Source organism: Anoplophora glabripennis, unplaced genomic scaffold (assembly GCF_000390285.2).
Source record: "Anoplophora glabripennis isolate ALB-LARVAE unplaced genomic scaffold, Agla_2.0 scaffold2, whole genome shotgun sequence".
Classification (NCBI taxonomy): domain Eukaryota; kingdom Metazoa; phylum Arthropoda; class Insecta; order Coleoptera; family Cerambycidae; genus Anoplophora; species Anoplophora glabripennis.
The window spans coordinates 3,357,191-3,379,819 of NW_019416325.1; the positions used below are offsets into that span (position 1 = coordinate 3,357,191).

General features: G+C 34.2%; 1 protein-coding gene across 3 annotated transcripts in view; it reads right to left on the reverse strand.

The window, feature by feature from the left end:
* The window catches only part of LOC108916236 (glutamate-gated chloride channel), a 30,212-nt gene continuing 7,583 nt past the window's right edge, over positions 1–22,629 (reverse strand). The window contains exons 2-9 of one of the 3 annotated variants that reach the window (XM_018722462.1): positions 21,994–22,106; positions 11,185–11,252; positions 7,219–7,442; positions 3,826–3,908; positions 3,638–3,772; positions 3,424–3,576; positions 2,982–3,262; positions 1–696 (exon numbers count right to left, since the gene is read on the reverse strand). In XM_018722462.1, the coding sequence (XP_018577978.1) occupies positions 463–696; positions 2,982–3,262; positions 3,424–3,576; positions 3,638–3,772; positions 3,826–3,908; positions 7,219–7,442; positions 11,185–11,252; positions 21,994–22,106 (1,291 nt within the window). In that variant the 3' untranslated portion in view covers positions 1–462. Of the gene's footprint in view, positions 697–2,981; positions 3,263–3,423; positions 3,577–3,637; positions 3,773–3,825; positions 3,909–7,218; positions 7,443–10,845; positions 10,926–11,184; positions 11,253–21,792; positions 21,861–21,993; positions 22,107–22,629 lie in introns of all 3 variants that reach the window. The other 2 variants (XM_018722447.1, XM_018722454.1) reach the window with 2 other exon arrangements.

Genomic DNA, 22,629 nt, shown 5'->3' on the forward strand with positions numbered 1-22,629 from the left:
TTACAATTTTCAAATTTGTTTTTATTTATTTTTATTAACAAACAACACAAATGTTAAAATGACTAATTAATTATACGTAATGTTGTGAGCATACTCTTGGTGGTCTCTCAGTTATCTAGTAGTTCATGTTGTTGGATGATGATGATGAACCTTAAAATTATTTGTTTTGATAAAATAATGTAAAAGGCGTTTGAAGAGCTTCGCCTTAATTTTTTGCTAACGGTGTACAATAATAAATAATGAGTTATCTACCTCTCCAAAGAAAATCGCGGTGGAATTTAACATTATATAGAAAATTTATTATACGAGTGCGATATCTAACCTGTAGATTAACAATGCAGACGGAATAATGCAATTTTTATCATAATAACATCAAACACAACAAATAAAACTGAAGACCTTAGTAACTGTATATTTACATTTATGAAAAATCACAATTATGAATTCTTTTTTTGTTGGTGTTTATGATTCTTCTGCTTCTTCTCGGAAAAGGTATGTTGACCAGTATATGACATTGAACAACGCAAAAACTAATGGAAATGTAATTCGTGAAATTACATCTATGCGTTTCGATCTGGTGGGGAACTTTGACAACCAAGATCTGCAGCAATTCGGGCGCGCGGGTTGCATGTGGATTTCGCACTGACGGACTTTCTCCAAGCTCATTGGGTCTCCTGGATGTCGCACAAGTGGCTTCTGAAAAATAAACAACACTTTCAGGCGGAGCGCCTCCGCAACATAACTTCATTAAGTTGAATATAAAACAGCGGGCGGGCCAATTTCGACACCTTTGGGGGATTTCTCGTATTTACCGAGGAGAAGCAAAAAATAAAGTCGTGATGAACGTATCTCGATATATTCATTCATTTACTAAATGCTTTTTAATTTTTGTACATGCTTGTAACGTGTAATAGCAGTTATTCTTTTATTAGTGAATTGTTTGTAATGCGTTTTTATTTAAATAGTAGTTTTCCAGTTACAATCCAAAATTATATATTTTTTTAATTAACAGCCCGTATATGTCATCTAGAAACTGGTTCCGCCAAGATTTTGTAGAATTTACCTGTTTCGCTTTACAATTTAATTAGCCATTAAAAGTATACACTGTGCCTAAAGGCGGGTATCCATTTGTGTCAAATGCCCCGTAACGTAACACCGAACATGTTACGTTACAGCTAGTGGAGACGGAAAATTGTTGCATGGTACGTGTAACAACAAATTTGACACGCGTAACTAATCCGGGACTAACCATCAGTTGTCGGTTGTTAGTCGTCGCATCAAAGGGATGCAACAGTACTTTCTGCCACATGTTGAGACGGGGTTACCTTTTTGGCCGTAACGTTGCCTGTTGCACATGTGATTTTGTCTCACTTTCTGTTTCGTCAGTCTTTTGTATATGGTCTGGGGTCAGTCTGTTTTCTACAGTGACTAGGAAGAGTGTGTTTTTCTGTGTTTGTGCCATGGAGTGGAGTAAAGAAAAGATTTCCGGAGATTTCCGATTCTTATTCTTCAAAATTGTATGATGAATCAAAATATAGGACGCTGCTGCTAACTGCAATTGCAGTGACGAATCCATTATCGCGATCAGGTTCATACTGCGAGTTTATGTTCCTGTGTCGTCTCCTAACCTTATTTTGTTACGTCACAGAATGAATGATACAACCAAAACAACACATACTTTCGCAGCGAACCGTGTCACCTTTTGCAACAGGCCGTAACATGTTCGTTGTTACGTTACGGAGCATTGCCACAAGTGGATACCCGTCTTAAGATAAATATACTTAATAAGGGGATATTGAAATAGTTAAAGGTACAGGGTGGCTCAAGTTAAACACATTAGTTACGCCATTGTAAACCATTGAAACATTGTGATACACTTTTTGATTTTTACCGTCCGGCTTTTCGTTTTCAATTTACCATCGTCAACCACTCGAACTGCTGATAAATAAATAGAAACAGATTTTATCACTATCTAAAATATTTAATTTGAAAAAAACTGTGAAAGCCTGAAAATAAATATATTTTTTAAGAACCTTCAGTTATCTCTCGTTTCGCGAAACTTTTGAATTTCGAAAAATGTATTGGTTAGATTTTAAGCAAAAAAACTTATTACAAGATTTATTTACTTTTTATCTGCCTCTTTAGCAAATACGGAAAACTCAAGTGTTGAAATTGGTTCACCTTTTACGGGCATTATTAGAGAAGAGGAGATAAACGAAAATCAAGAACATATTTTATTGTATTTTAACAATGCAATGAAATGAAGGCAATGAAAATATTCAGGATTTCGTTGTGCGGCACGCCGGCACGGCTAACGGTAAACTCCGTAAGCTTCTTTGCAATTCATGCACCAGTAGGGTCGCTTCCTTTGGTGAAATTCTATTTAAAATATATAAATATCAAATATAGGCATAAATAGCATACCTATTTACGTTTTATATTTATCATGTTTCGTCGGAATTCCTCAAAATATTATTGCAGTGAATTCTGACGTTCTTTATCGACTGACGCGAAATTAGGAATATGGGAATGAAGCTGGCAAATACGTATAAGCATTCAATTTCCAGCATTTAATACTTACAGGGCGTTTCCAGATAATCATAACTTAAAACATCATTTTCAAGCAAAATTTCGTTTAAAACATCAAAAAATTATTGTATTAAGGAAAGTTTTTAAATAATTAAAATTTATCTTTGATGTTTTTTTATTGGATTAATCATTGAAAAATCAAAAATGACATAAACATAAATTTTAGTTCTAAATTCCTTTTTTACGATTTCTTATACAAACATTAAAAAAATCGAAGTAGTCCAATTAATTGCTTTCAAATTTGGAACATGGGCATACATTGTAATTCTGAACTACGTTTCCTAATGAATTTTTTCAAACTTTATACGGAAAAGGCGTGACTACTTAATTTTTAAACACTTTAGACACACAACATTTAAACACGGATAAAAAGATAAATTAGATTTTTTTACCATTGCAAAAGTAGCGTTACTTTCCGTATCGATAAGGTCCGAAGTGGCGTCCAGAGAAGCGGCGTGCTCCAGCTCACACTGCCTTCTCTGCTTCTTCATGTTTTCCCGGTGCATATCAGAACGAGAGGCATAGTTCACCAACGCAAATTCCAACAAGGCCCCGAACACGAAAGTCAGGCAGACGCCCGTCCAGACGTCGATAGCCTTCGTGTATGAAACCGGCGGCAAAGAAGCGTTTATTCCCGAGGTTTGGGTAGCCATAGTCAAGAGCGTTGTAACCCCTGAAAACAAGACACTGTGGAAGAACCCTGAACAAAAGAAACTGGTTGTCCTTTTTAATCTATCAACCAGTTTCCTACTAAATCAAATAAGCAATGAAAAATATTTGGTGCGGTGGATGGGTTTCAAATAAAACAGCGGGAAAATTTATTAAGGATCTTACCTAGTGACACCCTGGCTGGTACTGCTCCTTGGTCTAGCCAAAAGGATACCCAGGACACTATAACTAACATGCAGCAAGGGATGTAGATTTGGATAAGATAGTAGCTGAACTCTCTTTTAAATAGAAGATCCACTTTCAGACAACTGTATTCGCCTGAAAATGAAGACAAAATTTGAATTCTCAATGGAATTTATCCGTTACTTTATCGCAGTACCTGTGTTAGTTTTGCTGTTGCAATAATCAGTCAAAAACTTTTCCAAAGTGAACCTAGGTAGGTGTAGGTTTTTCACCACCTGGACAGGGTCCCCTTCTTTCCAAAGAAAAACCAAGTCGTCCGTGGTCCAGCCGTCTGAAAATTCAAACAATTAGCAAACCGGCTTTTGTATTTATTTATAAACTCACAGCTAGCCATTCGCAAAGAGCAAATCTGCCGATCTAGCGGGTACAATTTTAAATTCATGGGGCAAGAAAGGGTAAGCGAAATTCTGAAAAATAAAATCGTGTTAAACGGAAGACACTGAATTGTACAAGGTGTCGGCAAGATGTGTACATATATTTCAAAATAAGATAGTTTCTATACAACACGGGACATAAAATTCGAAGCTTACGTAGCTAAAAAAATATGATAATGTCGTCATTAGTTTTTAGTTGTCACTTGATTGGAAAGTTATCATGTCATTTGGTTGCTTAGGTATACTTGTGGTTGTTAATTCATATGGACAAGTAAAATGCAAATCTTGTTTCAACGTATTTTATATATCGAGTGTTATTCCTTGTCTTAAAAGCCTTAAACAACAATTATTGTTACTTGTCTTCACTACTAATTCAAATAAATTCAAAAACTCTTCTTAAAATTCTGTCAATAAATATTGTTAATTGAGGAACGCATACTTGACATACTGAAACCGTTAATTGAGATTACATATACTTCCAAGGAATATCTTCCACTTATCGTCGACAAAAGGAAAACAATTATTGTACCACTGTCATGGCTAAGGAGTGTAGGAGGTGAAAGGAACAGATTTTCCTCACAAACAGAATTTCTGTAGGTGTTTTTTAGAAGCATATCGCAATAATTTTATCGACAGGTTTCTAGTTAGAGTATTTTTATTTCCCTGATACCCATCATCGAGTTGACGTGTGAAGTTATGCAGAATATCTTTCAAGACGAATTTTCTATTAATGTATAAGCTGGCCTTGGAGACAATTTAATTAGAATCTGCCGAGGCAAATAACCGAGCAAAATTATTTGGATTTTTTAATTACCACGTTGTTGCTGGAAAATGTTCCATTAATATTCAATAAGAAATTATTTATTCCGCCACGTGCAAGAGGAATCTCATTCGTAACTAAGTGTCGATACAATTATTGTGATTTGCTTTTAAAAAGCACGTACTGTAAACAAAATGTCGCACAGAAAAATTTTCCACTAATAACACTTCATATAAAGAGCAAGAGACACGACATTTAAAAATCTTTTTTTAACTACTGTCGGTCGACAGCTTGCGAACGGGACGTAGTTCGGACCACAAACAAAAACAATACAAAATGAATCGTAGAAAATATTTATACTAATATATATATTTTTAGCTATTACTGTAATTTCTTTTATTTTGTAAGCTTTGATTTTGAATCTAAGGAAATCTGATGGAGCAAGATGAGGAGAATAGAAAGGATGTATGTAACTAAACAATAGTATAACATTAAAACAACTTTAACAATGTCTTGCAATAGATTCTCAAGGCGTCAATTCGGTGTTATATTCTTTAAAACTGTTTTAAAACTTCGTCCATAACGGACCAATAACACTTAATTATAACTCGGTGTTATATTCTTTAAGGAGGTATATCGGGTTTACTCAAATGCACAGATGTACTTGAAATTTATATAGCGTATTACACAGTGCTCCCTCTGTGCGTCATATTTTTTTGAAATTTTTTTTGAATCTAGATTTTTAGATATTGTTGTTGAAAGTTGTTCATTTTAACATAGGTTTATATGGCGAAGATGGACGGTGCGGCTCTTTTTTTGCCCATAACTGAGAAAAAAATGTAGAAATTGTGAAACAAAACTTTTCCATAGATAGTACACAGTATTATCTTATTTTTGATGTAAAACTAATGTAAGTTTTGAACATAGTACAGCTGTATTAATTAGAAACAGAAACCAATAATTGCATTTCTGTCTGACTTGAGGATTAATGTGGCAACGTCGCAATCAGCTGACAGCAAGGAGGGAATACATTTGAAAGACTTGATAAAAACGAAATTGATTTCAAACATATACATTTTTCCTAAATCCCATGTACATTGTTATCAACAATAAATTATCCACAACAGATGATTTTTTGTAATGTTTTTAAAAAACTAGATTAATTAAAAAAGACTAGGAAGCTGTGATATATTTATTGGAATAAAAAATACAGTTGATAAATCCTTTTAATATATTTAATGGTTTATAAAAACATCGTAATCATTACCCAGCAATATTTAGGGTTACATAAAGTTTTCTTTACTTGATTAATATAATTAGTAATACTTGAGATAAAAGCATTTGTACGGAATAACAAAGGAACATAAATATTTCTCAGCAAACTTTATATCTAAAAAATTAGTTATAGTTGCAAAACTTTTGTAACATTACTAAAATAGAGATTAAAAACACGAACAGTGAGTAATAATGTAATTTCTATCACAGAACCTTCAAAATTGCATCCAACATTTTCTTTGACTTGGACGAGAGATGGGCGCGAGTGTCATTTCATTTCTTTAGAACTAAATTAACATAATTCTCGTTGTTTTACCAGTTCACATGATTTACGGATTTTAAATAAAGGATACAAATCTTCGCGAGGATAATACGATATATTTGCTATATATAATAATTATATTGTACATAGTTTACACACAATACATTTTTGAACGCGTACGCATCTTTACCCGAATTTGACGCGCAATATCTCCGATGTCCGAGGTCTGTAGGTTCGCAGTGTGTACAACTGCTAGTCAATTATTAGCGCTGTTGCCACATCTACATAGTCTTTATGCGTTCATTAAATATAATTTAAAACTACTTAAATATGATATTTTTATGTTGTTAATTAGTCAATATGTAGGCTATGTGCATATGAGTAGATTTCTTTGCTATATAGATAATGGTTTATCGCAAATAATTTCAATAGAATTTAATTTTTTCAAATTGGCAGCGGGTTTTAGTCCCATAAGAAAAGCATAAGACCCCCCCCCCTGCGCTCCTAACTTCCCTCGGACCCCGATATACCTCCTTAAAACCGTTTAAACTTCATCCACAAGGGACCAATAACACAGCGCCATAAAAAAATGGGTTTGGCCGTAAACTAGACCAATGTTCCTTATAGTACTTTGACTTGATGATCTGCGGCAGAGTTATGTTATAAAGTCATCCAGGATTCTTATCTTTAAGTATATCTGCATAGAAAAAATCTAATAGTACTTCATTGACTGTACAATCAGTGATTAAGGGAATTCTAACTATGGATTCGGATTCAGCGAGTCAAGGTACTATAGGATACACTGTTGGTGCTAAATGAATGCAAAGCTACGATTTTTATTTAAAAAATGCTTTTCTGCAAATATAAATTTGGCATTGGGGTTAGAATGGCCCGACGTGTCAATAACCGGGAGGTTTACCTGAATTAATTTGATAAATTACGAGGTGTAGGTAACAGAGAAGCGCGTGAATGGCGTGAAAGAAGAGAGTTGTTTACATTTTCACGCAGCCGAGAGCCAGAAGTAATTAATGAATTTGTATACAGACCTTATGCTGTACAATACAGATCCGTATGGAAAAATGCGGATGTAGACGTTGGGCATGATGATGTTGTGAAAGTGACCCTCTTTCTCGTTCGAGAAAAACAGGTCGGGCATCCAGACCCTGTTCGCCTCTGTGAGCGTCAGGTATTTTAGTTTTCCCCCGAAGTCATTGAATTTCAGCCTCTCGTCCAGCCACTGCTCCCGAAACGTTAGCTGTACGCTGTACTCCTGAAAATTTTGTAGGGAGCATGAATTTTTTTTGCATCGACATTGCCGGCGCTTTCACGATACGAGTCGCTAGTTCTAGAACCCTGGCATCGATTTATTTTTTTATATTCTTGCAGGTACAAGGCCGGTCAAACAACTCACACAAAAATAAAAAATTGGCCAATTAGTACTTTTTAAGAGGACTTCAGTTATTTCAACAGAAAAACAAAGAAATGACAACGATATTTTCTAAATGTCTGTTTCGTTTATCCACGCTTTTTTTGACTAAAATATATTGGTCGAACAATTTCCGAACTCGTTGCCATGTCGCCGATTTAGACATCTTGACGCTTTTTTCTTCAGAAGAACTCTGAAACTGAAAATATATACTTTATACTACGGTTAGAGCGGGCAAGAGCTAAATACTTTATTTTTCGTTTTATATATTTTGATAATCAATTTTGCTTGTTTTATGGTAAACCCTGAAAATTAAATAAAACCGAAAGGAGAAAACCGCATCTTTAATTCGTTCAAAAGGTACGAAAAAAATGTATTTAATTTGCCGCTTTTTATGACGAACGACTTTTTCCCGCTTGTGAAAATTTTTGTATCAGAGTCCACTGTTCATGGCTTAATAAACAAACATTTTTTTCTTTCAGAATCCTTTGAATATGTGACTTTCTAACAACTCGTAACTACTCTGGTCGTCTTAACGATAATTTGCAATCATTTATTTTAGCCAAAATTTTTTAAGTGGGCTTATTTGTTTACAAATAGAAATTTCGGCTTTTAATTCTAAAGAAATTTTTTTATTTTGAAGACAAGCATATTTTTAATATCAATTACTTTTTTCCGAGTAACAAAAAATAAACTGTTTACTCTTGTTCACTCTAACTGTAAACGACTGTACATGATGTTTTTAGTGATAGAGATGATATCCACTAATTTTGGAATTAGATTGTATTTAATAAAAAAGTATTTCAAATAAATAAAACAATATATGTAGAAGCGGTAGATATATGCAGAAATTGGCATTTTTAAACCGAGGCTACTGTTAAGATAATTATACTATTTTTTTTTATAGCCAAGTAAATTAACATTCTTTTTTGAAATGAAATATAATTATAAAATTAGTGGATATCAGGGCTATCGCTAAAAATATATACATTGGAAATTAGAAAAATGTGCACTAAAAAGTGATTAAATAAAAAATGTATGTTTATGTAAAAAAATACATTTTGATCGCCATCTTTTCCATTTGTTATTATATTTTTTAAGATTTCATAAAGTGAGATGTGGTGTGAGAGTTATTGGTTCACCCTGTACCTTACAAAATATATCATTGAAGTTTCCCAATTATTAGATCAAAAAATGGCTAATAAAATCACCTTTATAGTTCTTATTGAATTCTGACGCAGAGAAAAAGTCTTCAGATTTAATTAATATTTATTCACCTTCTTAATGTAGGTATTTCTCGTGAATCTATTAATTTTTTAATTCGACACCAGGGCACTATTGTGGACAACGTTAAACCATCTAGTTAAAACCATTCTGCGTGCACATGCTTTGTTATATTATTATACACATAGCTTAAACATGCAGTAATGTCTTCAATCGGAAGGAAACTCATGATAGATTCACATTAAGGCTTGAATTAACGTTAATTTATATATTACCTGCAACTTCGAAAAAGTATGTTTACAGTTTAAAAACACAATGCCTTGTCGAAGTCGATCAATTTTGTTGGTTACAACAGATTAAAGCCATTTTAAGGACAACTAAAGCAAAAAGAAATCAGAAGCAACTAAAAACACTTTTTAAAACACAGACGTCACAGTTTTGTTTACTTGGTGGTAAAAACTCGCATGATTTACTTTATTTAAAATTATAAATCATGTGTAAATATATCAGAAATACGGTTCATTATTGTTTATACAATAGTTAAAGAATATAAGTTCACATTTTTTATTATACATACATCTTTACGTTTCACTATATTTTTTAAAGTGAAATAAAACATTTACAGTGACGTAACACAAAGAGTGAAATGACGGGAAACGACAGCTAACCAACACCAATCACTTTGCTAACAAAAAGGTGATATGCTTTGTTGCAAGCTAAGCTTTCTGTATTGCTATTTTCAGCACAAACTATGAGTTCAAAACGGTCTTCGAATTAAATTTTACTGTTATCCTTTACCGTTCTAAATGTATTCGAACATACTTTCAAAGTACATAATTAAAATAATTTCGAAACATTTTTAATAAACTGCAAAGGGTTTGGAAAGTTTTTTAATATATCCAAATTCTTCTGAAGTATTTGCAAAATTGTTGGTTCTTAACTTGGGTTTCTCTTTCTTCCCGAATTGCAGCGTATTATGTATCTGAGTTTTGAGATTGTTTAAGTGATTTTACGAAAGCCAAGTGAAAGAATTTCTAGCGGGAAATACAGAAAGCTTAGGGTGTTGATTTATTTTATCTACCTGGTTGGTTAAACTTGACGTATAGTATCTGCGTAGATATCTCGAGTGAAACATATATCGTGATTTGTGCCAGGAGGCGAAAAAATGAGGATCTTGTTCGGGATCCAATTTCAAGCAAGCAAGCAAAGCTATCGGGTGTCATTTTGCAGATCAAAGTAAGGGTTGCACAAAAAGAAAACACATTATTTTACATAGTAGGATGAGTAACTAATTATTATTGCAACAAGTACAAATTTTAATTACAATTATTGAATAACTTGCGTTAGATGTAACCGACTGCACTACGCAACACGACGCGGTATCAACTCGACGCGACGGGACACCGGCACTACACTACCATTTTAATGGAAGGAGATGCGCCCAGTTGAGTTGCTTCTGGGATCATAAAGAACAAATAGTATTCAAAAGAACTAAACAATGGGTGCCAGACGTCCATCACGGACAAAAACTTTAATGTACAATAATGCGTTTTATTTTTTTGTAACCCTTAGCGACTTTTTGTAAAATTTGTTGTTTGAAAGTTGAAGAACGAAAACTGGAATTTGTATATTTCATCCTGGATTTTCCGCCTCGTGGTACACATCTGCCTGCATGTGAGAGGTGTGTAGAGAGAATTAGGAGAGAGTATTCGGTGTGGGCAAAGGCCATGCAAAACGCACATGAAACATCTACGAGCGTATAGTCACCGGGGCTGCAGCGACACTAGCGCAGGCGATTGCGAGCGCTACACTCTGCATGCTCGCGCTGGTGCTGGTGCCCTCATTGCAACATCACCAATCATTCACCATCAGTCGCAGTTGGCTGCTGGCCCTGTGCAAGTGAATGCAATGGCAATGGGCGAGAACAGGATATACAAAAAAAAAAAATTGCAACACACTCGACACAATGACAATGACACCCATCAATCCAATACTCGACATGACTGGCAGACCGCGCACTCACCATTTTATAATCATCAATTTTGCTGATAGACCGCAGAAAGAAGTTGATGTTTACTACGGTCGGCCCGTCCACCCGTCCTACTGCAGAACAGAAGTAAGAAGGTTTTATTAAGGGGGTTAGCATTGAGCGGTGCGGGCCACGGCCACGCCAATCACATCTCGCTTGCCTCCGCATGCTGGCTGGCAAGCTGGCCGTCCGCCACGCCACGCCACGCACTACAAAGCATCACACGCAGGCGCGGCCGACACCCTGAAGACATTTCTGATACTGATTAACTATCCAAACTACCATCCAAACTACACAAACAGAGATGTTCCATTCCCTGATCCATACACTTACCATTGTCACGTCATCTATCTTTGAGATACTTCTAACAAAGATGTTGACACGGACTATAGCCGGACCATCTGGCGGTTAAGAAACAAAACGGCTCAATTAGTGAACATCAATCATCGATGCTAGTCGATGCTGCCGATCGACGCGTGGCAATGAGGCACCTGCACCCGCACCTCGGCACCTGCCGTACCCTAGGCCCTACGCCCTAGCCAGACCGGAAGTCAGCATTCAGCAATCAAACCCTATCCTACAAGCTAGACGGGGCCACCGATTGGCGACAATCTGCGACCGACGGAACTCTCAAATACGAAACGACACAACACTCCCCCAAACCTCATCCTTAACGAGACCATACATTTTAATATCAACCGTCATTAATATCTACGGTCTAAACCGTTCGCAAAGCATTCGTGACGTCACACAGTTCGACTAATTCAACCCGACGATTCTATCCGTTCTAGTTTTTCCCTTGTTAGAATCTTTCTACCTGTGAACAAAATCAATTAAAAAACCAAAAGGGTTAGTTAACTGTTATTACAAGCTTTTATTGCAATTAAATTTTAAAACAGCTTAGTTTGGATGACAATGCAGGGTTAGCTAAGTGACGTCATTCTGAATCCAATACATATGGCAGACTCCCAAAGATGGCGGACCAGTTATTTTTTATGCACTCCCATGATATCAAATGAAAGGGTTTGCTGAGAAGAATACGAAAATAAAATGACGTCACTAAATCTTTTTTATACATGAACTTATTTTTATTAAACTAATTTTGCCTAATCGAAAATCGCAAACTGAAATAGCATAAATATGCAACACTGTATCAAGCACTTGAATACTCTGGTGCAAGAACGGAATAAGTCCATTTTTCTGAAAAAAATTATATTTCTGTAGATAGGTTTAAAAATACACTCTTTGTGTCTGGTGTAAATAGGGAATCTGCGGTCTTAATAGAAACTAAAAGATAAAAAGGACTTATGTATCTACTAGTATTTATTCTAGCCATTTATTTATCTTAATGCAGAGCCTTCATAAATGTTCACAAGCCAGTGGCCAGTAATTTTGTTTGCAACAGTATTTTTGTTTCCTTGATGAATTAAATTTCGGTAAAATTAAAATATCAAGATTACATTAAAACAACATTCTGTTTCACCGGCTGTGATTGGTTTGATTTTTCAGGAGATTCTGTCCAACCAATCAGTGATCGCATTATTCCGAGCGTAGACGTAACTTTTTGTCATTGGTCATTGCAAACGTGTTATTAATATTGGACGACAAGATCTAGGAAATAGTCTATAATTTTTCTTAGAATTTATATTATTTGTAAATATAAGTATATAATTTGATTCAAATCTTTTATTGTTTTGAAATTTATTATCTCGGACTTTAACTACAATATCTCTTACAATTCATCACAAACTGCAAACATATTTGTTTCAAAACTACCAGTTCCTTACATATATATGTATATTTAAAATTTAGTATTAATGTAGGAATTATTCAAGAGAAATGTAGCATATTATAATCAAACTTACGTTTTCTTGAAAGAAAATTGTAGGTCACAGAATGGCGTAGGCGGGAAGTAGCACGATAGATGGAGCCAGCACTTATGCTCTATGTATATACATCTCCTTGTGAGTAACGACACTAAAGCAGCTGGACCGTTCTAACGACATAATGATGAGGACCATCAGTAAGTCCCAAACCGACTTATGTCTGGTTGGTTAAACTTACGAACGATCCTAGCTGTTGTACTAGGTCTTGTGCGTTTGAAACAAAATATTTTTTATTACTGAGAAATATTTATATCCAAATATGTATATTCTTCAAATAAGTATATACAATGATTTGGCGAAAACTATCCAATTCTGTATTAAACAAACGATACATTAATATACAATACAAAACATGTTTCTATAAAATTTATGCAGATCATAAAATTAAGAATAGAATCCGTTTAGCCGTAAGCATCAAATATTTATTTTAAATGCTGCCTATTTTTAAAGAAAGAAATTATATTTCAGGGTAGAAATTTAAAGTATTTAAATAAAAAATTTTCTTGAAAGAAGGAAATATTTTCTTGCGTAAACGTGCGATACCTTAAATCAAATGTTGTGTGAATATTTCACTTAAAAATCCCCCCTCGAACAATTTACATACCGGCGCTTATTCTTCTTACACCAGGGTCTACGGTTATATTAAACGTTTCGAAAAATCGGCATTTTTTCGTTATCAAAACATGTCGTCTCTTTCTTAATCAAGTTAGTTGGATTAAATCCGCTTGATTGGGAAGTGCAGACTAGATAGCAGACGACCCAGAAGCAGGTTGTGTTCTCTGTCGCACTGAATGACGTCACAATGCGTTTTTGAAATTAATTATATTTTTTTACCGCATTTGTCGGTTTTATACTACAATTCAATTTTCATGCCTTTTAGACATAATTCTGTCCTGCTGCTTGCTAGATTTTAATGTTTGTCTGCTAGAAAAATTGGGTAATGATGGAGACAAGTCTAATATCGGATATTACTTCTCAGCTTCTTTTCAGCATTATCGTTTATTTTCACGTCTCTCAAGATTTTCAAGACGTATTCCATTTTGAAAAACGTCATCCTCCAACCCCTTTTATTTCCCCTTCCTAAATCCAGAAATATGCAGCCTGCAAAAATTCCTACATTCGCTTCACTTTGTAATAACGCTGTGAAATATTGAAACTAAATAATATTTTATGATGTGGGCAGACTAGGTCTGGCGTTAAATTTTTGTTCATGCAAAAACATTTCGTTAATATGTGGTTTTGTTACGGGCAAATGTTTTTGATTTCGCATCGGGAATTTGTTTACATACATTGGCATGTGAAAATTGTATGCATACCTGGACTAGGCTTTGAACATGAACAACAATAACAAATACGATTTCAACAGAAATGAATACATTTTGCAGCAATTAAAACAGCTGAACAATTTTTCTGCTTTTGCCAAAGCCCGTGATAAATGTCACAGGTGACGTAAATCAATTGTTTGTCAAACACCACTAATCTACATAGTTTGTAAGTTAAATGTCTTGAACTTTTTAAAATTTTACAGAGAATATCCGAAGTGAATCCTACTTACAAAAATCTACGAAAAGAAGCGTCAATATTTGAGGAAAAATCCAACTGAAAAATTCCGAAAATATAAAAAAATAATTTTTCAGCTATAACTAAAAAAATAAAATATGTATACCCCGTAGATGTAGTTGAATTTGGGTATTTGACAATTACCCTAAAAGCATTACTTTTTTCAGGATCTACAAAGATTGTAAAAATGCAAAAGCGTAATCAACAGGAACGAGAAAGTAAGATTTTTATATAGTTTTTTTTTTATACAGAAAGTAGCACCTTTACTGTAGTACTGACTAATAGTGTATTTATAAATGTTCGCTTAAGTCCTTTGATATTAAGGACTAAAGAACATATTTTTGAAAATAGCATTATACTCTGTAATTTTTAATCCATTGAATACAAATAGTGTCTTATGTACCTACTTACAGTTATTCAAATTATGTTTTAGAATATGCTGGAAGAAGTTTCCCATCACCTCAAATTCCGAGACGGGAGAGGGTCTACTCTTCCCTCGAGCGATCTGTATTTGAAATGCAATTAAACCAAGGTAAATATTTTTTCTGGGAAAATAATAGGTATGGTGTTAAAACACAAAAAAGGTTCAAAACTTGATATTAATTATTAGAAATGGCTATTTGTTCACTTTTAAATTATTCAAATCGTAATTTGTTTATATCACGATAGAGGGTGTTTACAAATCTGGAGATAACATTAGAAGAATAAATAAATCGAAATAGAATACATATTTCTTAATACAGCTGCTGCTGCCAAAGGTTTCAACCCTGAACGACGTACAACTTTGTTGATTTCCGCTACTTATAAATGGTGTCTCAAAAATAACGCAGGATTTGAATTGCGCGCCATTTTCATTCTGAAAAGTTGGTAGCACGGAGCGCTGTATGACGGATGAGTGAGTGAAGATTTTGAAAATTCATTACAAATATGGAGTGTGTAGCTTTCTTTCACAGTTGTTCCTTCCATTCGGGACGTTCCTTCTACTGAAAATTCCACGTAATTTGCGCACAGTCTCGGCTACACACTCTCCGTACTTGTAATGAAATTTCACAGGCTTCACTCGCTAGCGCTCCATTTTGTCTAACAGCAACGTGTTTACTACAACATGTGACCCCGCACAATGCTGCCAACTCTTCGGAATGAAAATGGCGCTCAATTCAAATCTTGCGTTACTTTTGGGACAACCTTTACTTTCAAACGCATAGAATTTAACAAATAAAATTTAAAAATAGAATTTTTTCGTCGCGATGAGTAACAAACATTCTTATTATTGCTAAAATTAAAATCTTCCCAGTTTATAAATAAAAGTCGAAATATTTTTAAACTATAAAAACATCTTTCATAAAAATATGTGTTTATTAAGTAAGATTGAAACATTTATGTACTTTTTGACAAGTTTAAATATAGAATTTTATATCAGTACTTTTTACGTTTCGACCAACATACTAAAAGCGTTGAGTAATTAAAAGGAAATACATATTTCTAAATTATTATAACCACTGCCCGTAACGTACTGAAAAACAACTTCGCACTATGAATATCTTAATGGAATTTACTAGTATTTGAAACGACGTTATTGTATTTATTTACATTTATTAGGGTTGTTTACATTTTTTTCTAAAAATAATACGAACATTAAGTAATTCTATATGTTTCGTCTGGACTAATATTAAATTAGATACGTTTTTATTGCGAGACTCGAGTTTCCTTTTACCCGCATTAACTTTCCATATTGCCTGCCTTAATAGGGCATAATGGAAAATATCAAGTTTTATACATTCATATATTTTATATATTCTCTTTTAGTTTGGACGTGAGGCATTTCTTTTGTAATAAAATCGTGTCTAAAGTCACTCGTTTGCAAAATAGAACAGTGGCGCAGATAATGGGAGCCAAAAAAAACAGTATTTTGCAAATTCAAAGGCAGATCTTCAAATTCTCATGCTTCTCATTCCCGAACAACGTGCTCTTGATCACTCTGAACATACTTTTCGGCTGCTTTTAAAAACGGAAATGATCTGATGTCTGATATTAACAAAAGTTTAATTTTACCGATTTTCCTGGGAAAAAAGTTTTTTTTGGCGCCCAATAATTTTTTGGAAAATTAAATAAATAAATCTATTTTCTCGTTAGTTATGCCGTTAAAAAAATCATTCTTTTTTCCGGGTCACTTGATGTAGCATCAGAACACACGCAGGTACTTTTCGGTCAGCCATTAATATTGTTACAATGTATACGCCTCCTTGGTTGTACAAAACCGCAAAGCATCAGTATCAGCGATAACGGGAATAGGAGGGGGGGTTCATGTACGCCAATTGTAGCTTGGTTTGGTTCATTATTTCCCAATCGCCTCCCGACATGTTATTTAGGCTGTTCAGGTAAAAATTGCGGTTTTCGTAAGCACCTTAAAATTAGTACCCTTACTGGCAAAGACCGTTAGCTACGGACAACATTATTTTTAATATACGCAAAGATTGTGACCACAAAATTGTATTTCGATTATTTAATGTCGTTCTAAATATATCTCGGGTTGATGACCTTAAAGCTAAATATGGAAATAGAGTAGATTAATAGTACTAGTAGTAGTAGTAGTAGTAGTAGTAGTAGTAGTAGTAGTAATAATGTTAAACGTTTATAACTTTTGTAGTGTTGTTTACTAACAAACTAGTTAAAATCGATCATATGTGTATAGTAGAAAGTTGTTAATTGTGCATTGTGGGTTAAATCATATTTAACCGTATGAGTTGTTTACAATGGCTTGCAAATTGTATTTCGAGCCTCTTCCGGTGTGCTTCAAAGTTCCGTTCTAGGTCTATTATTATTTAATTTATCGTGCGCAATAAATTATAAATATTTCACTCGGAGAAGGCGCGAATGAACTTACAAACTGTTCACTTTTATGTACAGAAAATGTAATAAATACACCAGTGGCATCAGATTTTTAATGTTAGCCTTAATATCTTAGCATATATTAAATATTAGCTTTATATCTGGCTTTTTAATTATATTACTATTTTTTAACAATCTAGTACCTACGCTATTTTATTTTCTTCTGCACCCTCTTGTTCTATAATTGGATCAAAACCTGTAGCATAATGTATTTTCAAATAAATAAAATAAATAATCGTTATGGATTCATTACAGAGAAAAACCATGTCATAAAACAAAACACAATTTCTACAGACATTTTTGTAACAATATTACTAAATAGTTTTTACTATATTCACCTTCTCTCATACTTAGGTACTAAATATGTTCATGATCTGATATAGGTATCAAACATAAGGGTCACGACATTGATATATTTTCTACTAATACAATTTTCAAGAAATTGTCTAAACATCAGATTGCCTAGCCTATTTTTTACTTCCGTTCTATTATTTATTATGTTAAAATTTGGAATCTGCAAAACCTTCAATTTTTCATAATGATATAAAAAAACAAAGTACAACCCTGTAATGTACGGTTAACTCGCGGACCTTAGTAATGTAATAGCCTTTTACGTCATAAGTTTGATGACAATGGCATACTATTGGAATAGAGCCCATCGAAAATTTTCAAGGGGTCATTTGACCCAGCATGAATTACTTATAAATCAATACTACCACATATAACAATAACTTTAGAAAGTATGGTAGTATTGATTTATAAGTAATACATGTTGGGTGAAATGACCCCTTGAGAATTTTCGATGGACTTGTAGTCTAGAATAAAATCGTTTGAATTCAAATAAAGTGTTATATAAGGAGGTATTAGCCAAATTGATTTTACAGGGACATTCACGTAATATTCTACGAACCTTATATTCCCTTACGTTTCTAATAGAATAAAATGATGATTAAAGAAAAACAAATTGGGCAAACTATCAAAGCAAATATATGACATGTAAGTAATCACAAAAAAGAAACGATTCTGATACGCAAACAGATCCATTAAAAAAAACTACTTCCTTATTTACTATATAAGGGACCAATTATACAATTTAAATTTGGGATACACATTGCCACGCTCCGAAGCAAATGGTGCTAAATTTATATAAATTGAGGACAATTATAGTGTACTAAATATTTGAAGCACTTCTGTATGCAAACACTTCTGTGAAGTGTTTGTGTAAAGTGTCTAGAGAATGTAATAGGGATGTAGGTAGTTAACCTCTAAAGGATAATTTAATAAGGATGTTCATCGTTAAACAGAATTGGCGAGTGTGGAAAATAAAGTTATTTATGAAGTGCATCATTAATAAATAAGTTATTATTCCTTGATATCTATATTTTCTAGATTATTAACCAAATGAGTTTTTTAATTTTTTTATCAGGCTTTGGCTTTCATGAAAATTGCTAATAATATTTACTTGCTCCATAAATTGGATCTTGTAACGAACAAGAAAGTGATACATCTCCCGAAACATTAAAAAGTCTAAACTAGTATGGAATGCTACAAACTAAGCTCTCCTATCTCACGTTTCTATTTCTCTATATTTAAAATTAAAGCTCCTATTTACTTTAATGTTTCGAACAATTTTCTACTGTTTATTTGTTACAGTTCACGATTTAAAAGCGTCTAAAAGGTTTTTTTTATAATTCAAGGTAAATTGAACGCTGTGAATGTTTGGTATATTTCCCGATATAAAATCGATGGGATTAAAATAATATCTAAAGTACCTACTGGTTTGTTTACGTAACTTTCTCGAGTAACGTCATTCACCTACATTTTTATGTAAATATACTAGTTGCAAAATTTTTTAAACGTCTTAGCACCTTTGATTTAACTGCCTAAGAACTCTATCTATCTTAAATGGATGACACTGGAATTTTATCGAGCTCGATGTGAACAAAGGCGAGCATGCTAATGTTACAAGAGCAGCTCGCGATCTTAACGCAAACGTTTTGCGAACAGGCTGTTGGGTGATCGCGATCATCCAGAAAATTCGAAAATTGTTTACGTTAAGATCACTATCAGCTCATGTAACATTAGCATCTTTATATTTCTTCACGTGTGCTTGCCAAAATTTCCGTCGACCATCGAATGATGCGTCTCCACTAGCAAATGTATCAGGAATTCATTACAGTTGCAAATCGTGCTGTTGATAGCCAAGAAATTTAGTCGCCCGATAAATTTAGAAACTTTTGTCGTATATCAACTATTGATTGAACATTTTGCAGACAGTCCGTTGGGTGAACGCGAACTGTTTGCGAGCGGATCGCGAACTGTTCGCGAACTAATCGCAAACTGTTTATGGATTGTTAGAACATATGTGCAAGTTGTTGTTCAGTACGATCAGTATTTGTTTATTTTATCCTGTTTTTACTCTTTTGGGTCATATGTTTAATATAACGTTTGTTATATATGTATATATGTTAGTTCTCCCATGTTTCATATTTTAAAATTTATTTCTTTCGCTTTTCAACTCTAGTAAAACTGCTTTAAGATTTATAAACATCGCACTAAAACCTTTTGGAATAAAGGTAGTGTATATATTCGAGAACGTGTTGGTGTGTTTGCTTTTCCTCCTTCCAGCGGTGGTGACGTCATTCGCGTACAGATTTTTGCATTACTTTTCCGATCTAAGTCGTACGGCTTTGTTTTTGCGAGACGTCAGCCCTAAACTTTGGTTTAAAAGCAAGGCAACGACAGCTATTTACATGATCCAATTTGTTTCAGTTAAATAACCACGCCTTCTTCCTCTGGCCAAATTTGTTTTGTTTGTTCACTGAAAGGTCCGCTGGTAAAAAAATCCTTTTTCATTCAAATGCTTTACATTTCGGTTTCAGCCACAAACGATGGTTAGTTAATTGAAAAGGTTTTAATTATTTTTAATTTATGGAATTCGTGTAACAAAGGCTAATTGGATAAACTTTATGTTTGCGTTTCACGTAAACCTGTAAACCGCATAAACGTTTGATGTAATATTCTGCCTTTGATTACGGAGTTATACGCCTAATTATAGGGGATTTTTGCCGGGCCCACGTATATAGACAAATTTGTGAAATTGAATATATAACCTTAACTTCATAAAGGGATTTACAGTCCAATCTCATATTTACGCAAAACGGAAGGATAATTTTCGTTTATATATTAAAGCGAGTTTATTTCATTCAATTTTAAAATTAAATTTTCTGATTATTCATAACCTTCCGAGTTGATTAACTGTAAAGTGTATTTTGTGTTCTGATATCCGCTCGAATAAGCTTTAAAATTCAACAAATTTCGTTTTACAAGGTGTTGCAGAATATTTTGTGTAATTATTGAATCTTAATATTAAACTTATTGGGTACCAATTCTTTATAATTTTCCAAATAAACTAAATGTGGGTCACTTTTACTGCATATACAGGGTGTTTTTGAAGTAAGTACGTTCCTTGAAAAGGGCGAAAAAGTTTCGAAAATGTGCAACTTTTATTAAGGAGGTTTATCGGGTACGGAGGTACGTCTAAACGAAAGTCTCTGTAGAGTCGCTAGTGACTAAAGTGGTAAGCCTTTAGATTTGGCAACGTTGCACTTGGCTGGCGCGCTCGGCTCGGCGTTCGATCATTCTGTTTGTTTGGACACCTGCGAATTTCAAATAATACGCTACGTCGAGACCGCGGCGTTGCCGCTATCACGCATATGGGGGATAAGTTAGTCAACGACAGCAGTTTGAAGGAGAATTATTATAAATTATGTATCTTACAAGTACCTAATCGATTTCTACAAGCTATCATACGGTTCCTTAGATATCGGTTTCCTATTTATACAAGTTGCTGTGGAAACTGTTCGTCAATTGTTGCGTATTCTAAGTGGAAAGACCAAAAAAAATCTGCATTCTCATAAGACTGTACTAAATCGTGAAAAATTATTTTATTAATATCTCGTCTCTTAGGTATCCAAACTAGTCATAATTTTTTTTGAGGATTTTCTTCATATTAATAAGCTTATATTAATTTTTTTATGAATATTTGTTCGTCAATTCCAAATCACATAAACCTCCTAAATGAATTAAGAAAATTAACCATAAATATAAGCCGACCCTGTGCATCTTGTGCACGTGTGTTGTGTATTGCAGTATTACTTAGCCGGCGTATAAAATGTTTATTGGTGTGATGCAAATACTCACGTTACAGAGATGTCGGTTCCAGTTTTCACTGAATATGCTATCACCTTATTCAAAGAAAGCAAGTATTTCAGAAACACCCTGTATAACATTTTGTTGTTTGAGAATAATTTATATTTTCAAAAGTCCTATCAAGGAATCTATATACCTAGTAAGCTCGGCTGCTTGGCTTAGTTTGTGCCTTTCCAAAGTTTGCACTTGTAGCAAGCATGAGCTATTGGACTATTTTGAACTGCTAGAACTTATGTTTGCATGGAACCAGCGACTAGATTTCGAGGAAGTGTTGTGTCGCCCACACACCGAAAATGAAGAGATCGCGAAGAAGAATCGCCAATCGCCGCCACCCCATGCTGGCTCGTGTAGCACCTCTACACTACCCTACTGAAATGGTGGGGCCACCACTTACCATCTTGATGTCGCTTATGGTGGCAATGCTGCGCACAAAGAGGTTTACCCGGACTATGGCAGGCCCATCTAGAGTGATGATTATATCGTGTTACATTTACATATTTACAACAAGCAAACAAGTTACACTGGAATCTCTGGACAGTGGTATGTCGTCTGGTCTCCCTACATGGAAAAATATTCTTAAGGTTAAGTCACTTACCTGTGCCGTTCACTCCGGAAGGTCGGATCCGGGCGTCGTAGCGGCCTGGGCCCAGGATCTGATCCAGGACTTCCTTTTCCTTTTCTCGGAAATTGATTTTGACATTTGTACAACTACGGTAAACATATTGGTTTTTATGCGTTACGGGATGGTGGATCAGTAAGTATCCAAATTTTTCTACAAAGTTCATATGAAACGGTACAAAAATAACTAAAAATATCTTTGGAGCATATTTATTTTCCTTCCTTGCGAACATATAGGAAAAAGTGATAATGCTGGTAAGCTGATTAGGATTACGCATCAATCTAAATTGGAAATATAGGATACCTACATTTTATTTACAAAGAACAAACTTGTATAAAAAGTGTGTCCGTCTATACACACACAGGGAGTAACAGCGACTTTGCGACAAAATTTAAGTAGTGAAAAGTAAGTATATCATTATATCCATGGTTAGACTGCAGCACTTGGAAGTAATTATCAATTTTCAAAATAAATAGTGTTTTAGTAATTTTCTCTTCACCATACTATGTCTCACATGATTTTGCGACTACGGAATAAGCTAGGCCTAAAAGTGTCATATCCCCAGATGACCAAAAACGATTCTGAAGACCTTCTAAAGTTATAGTGCATTTT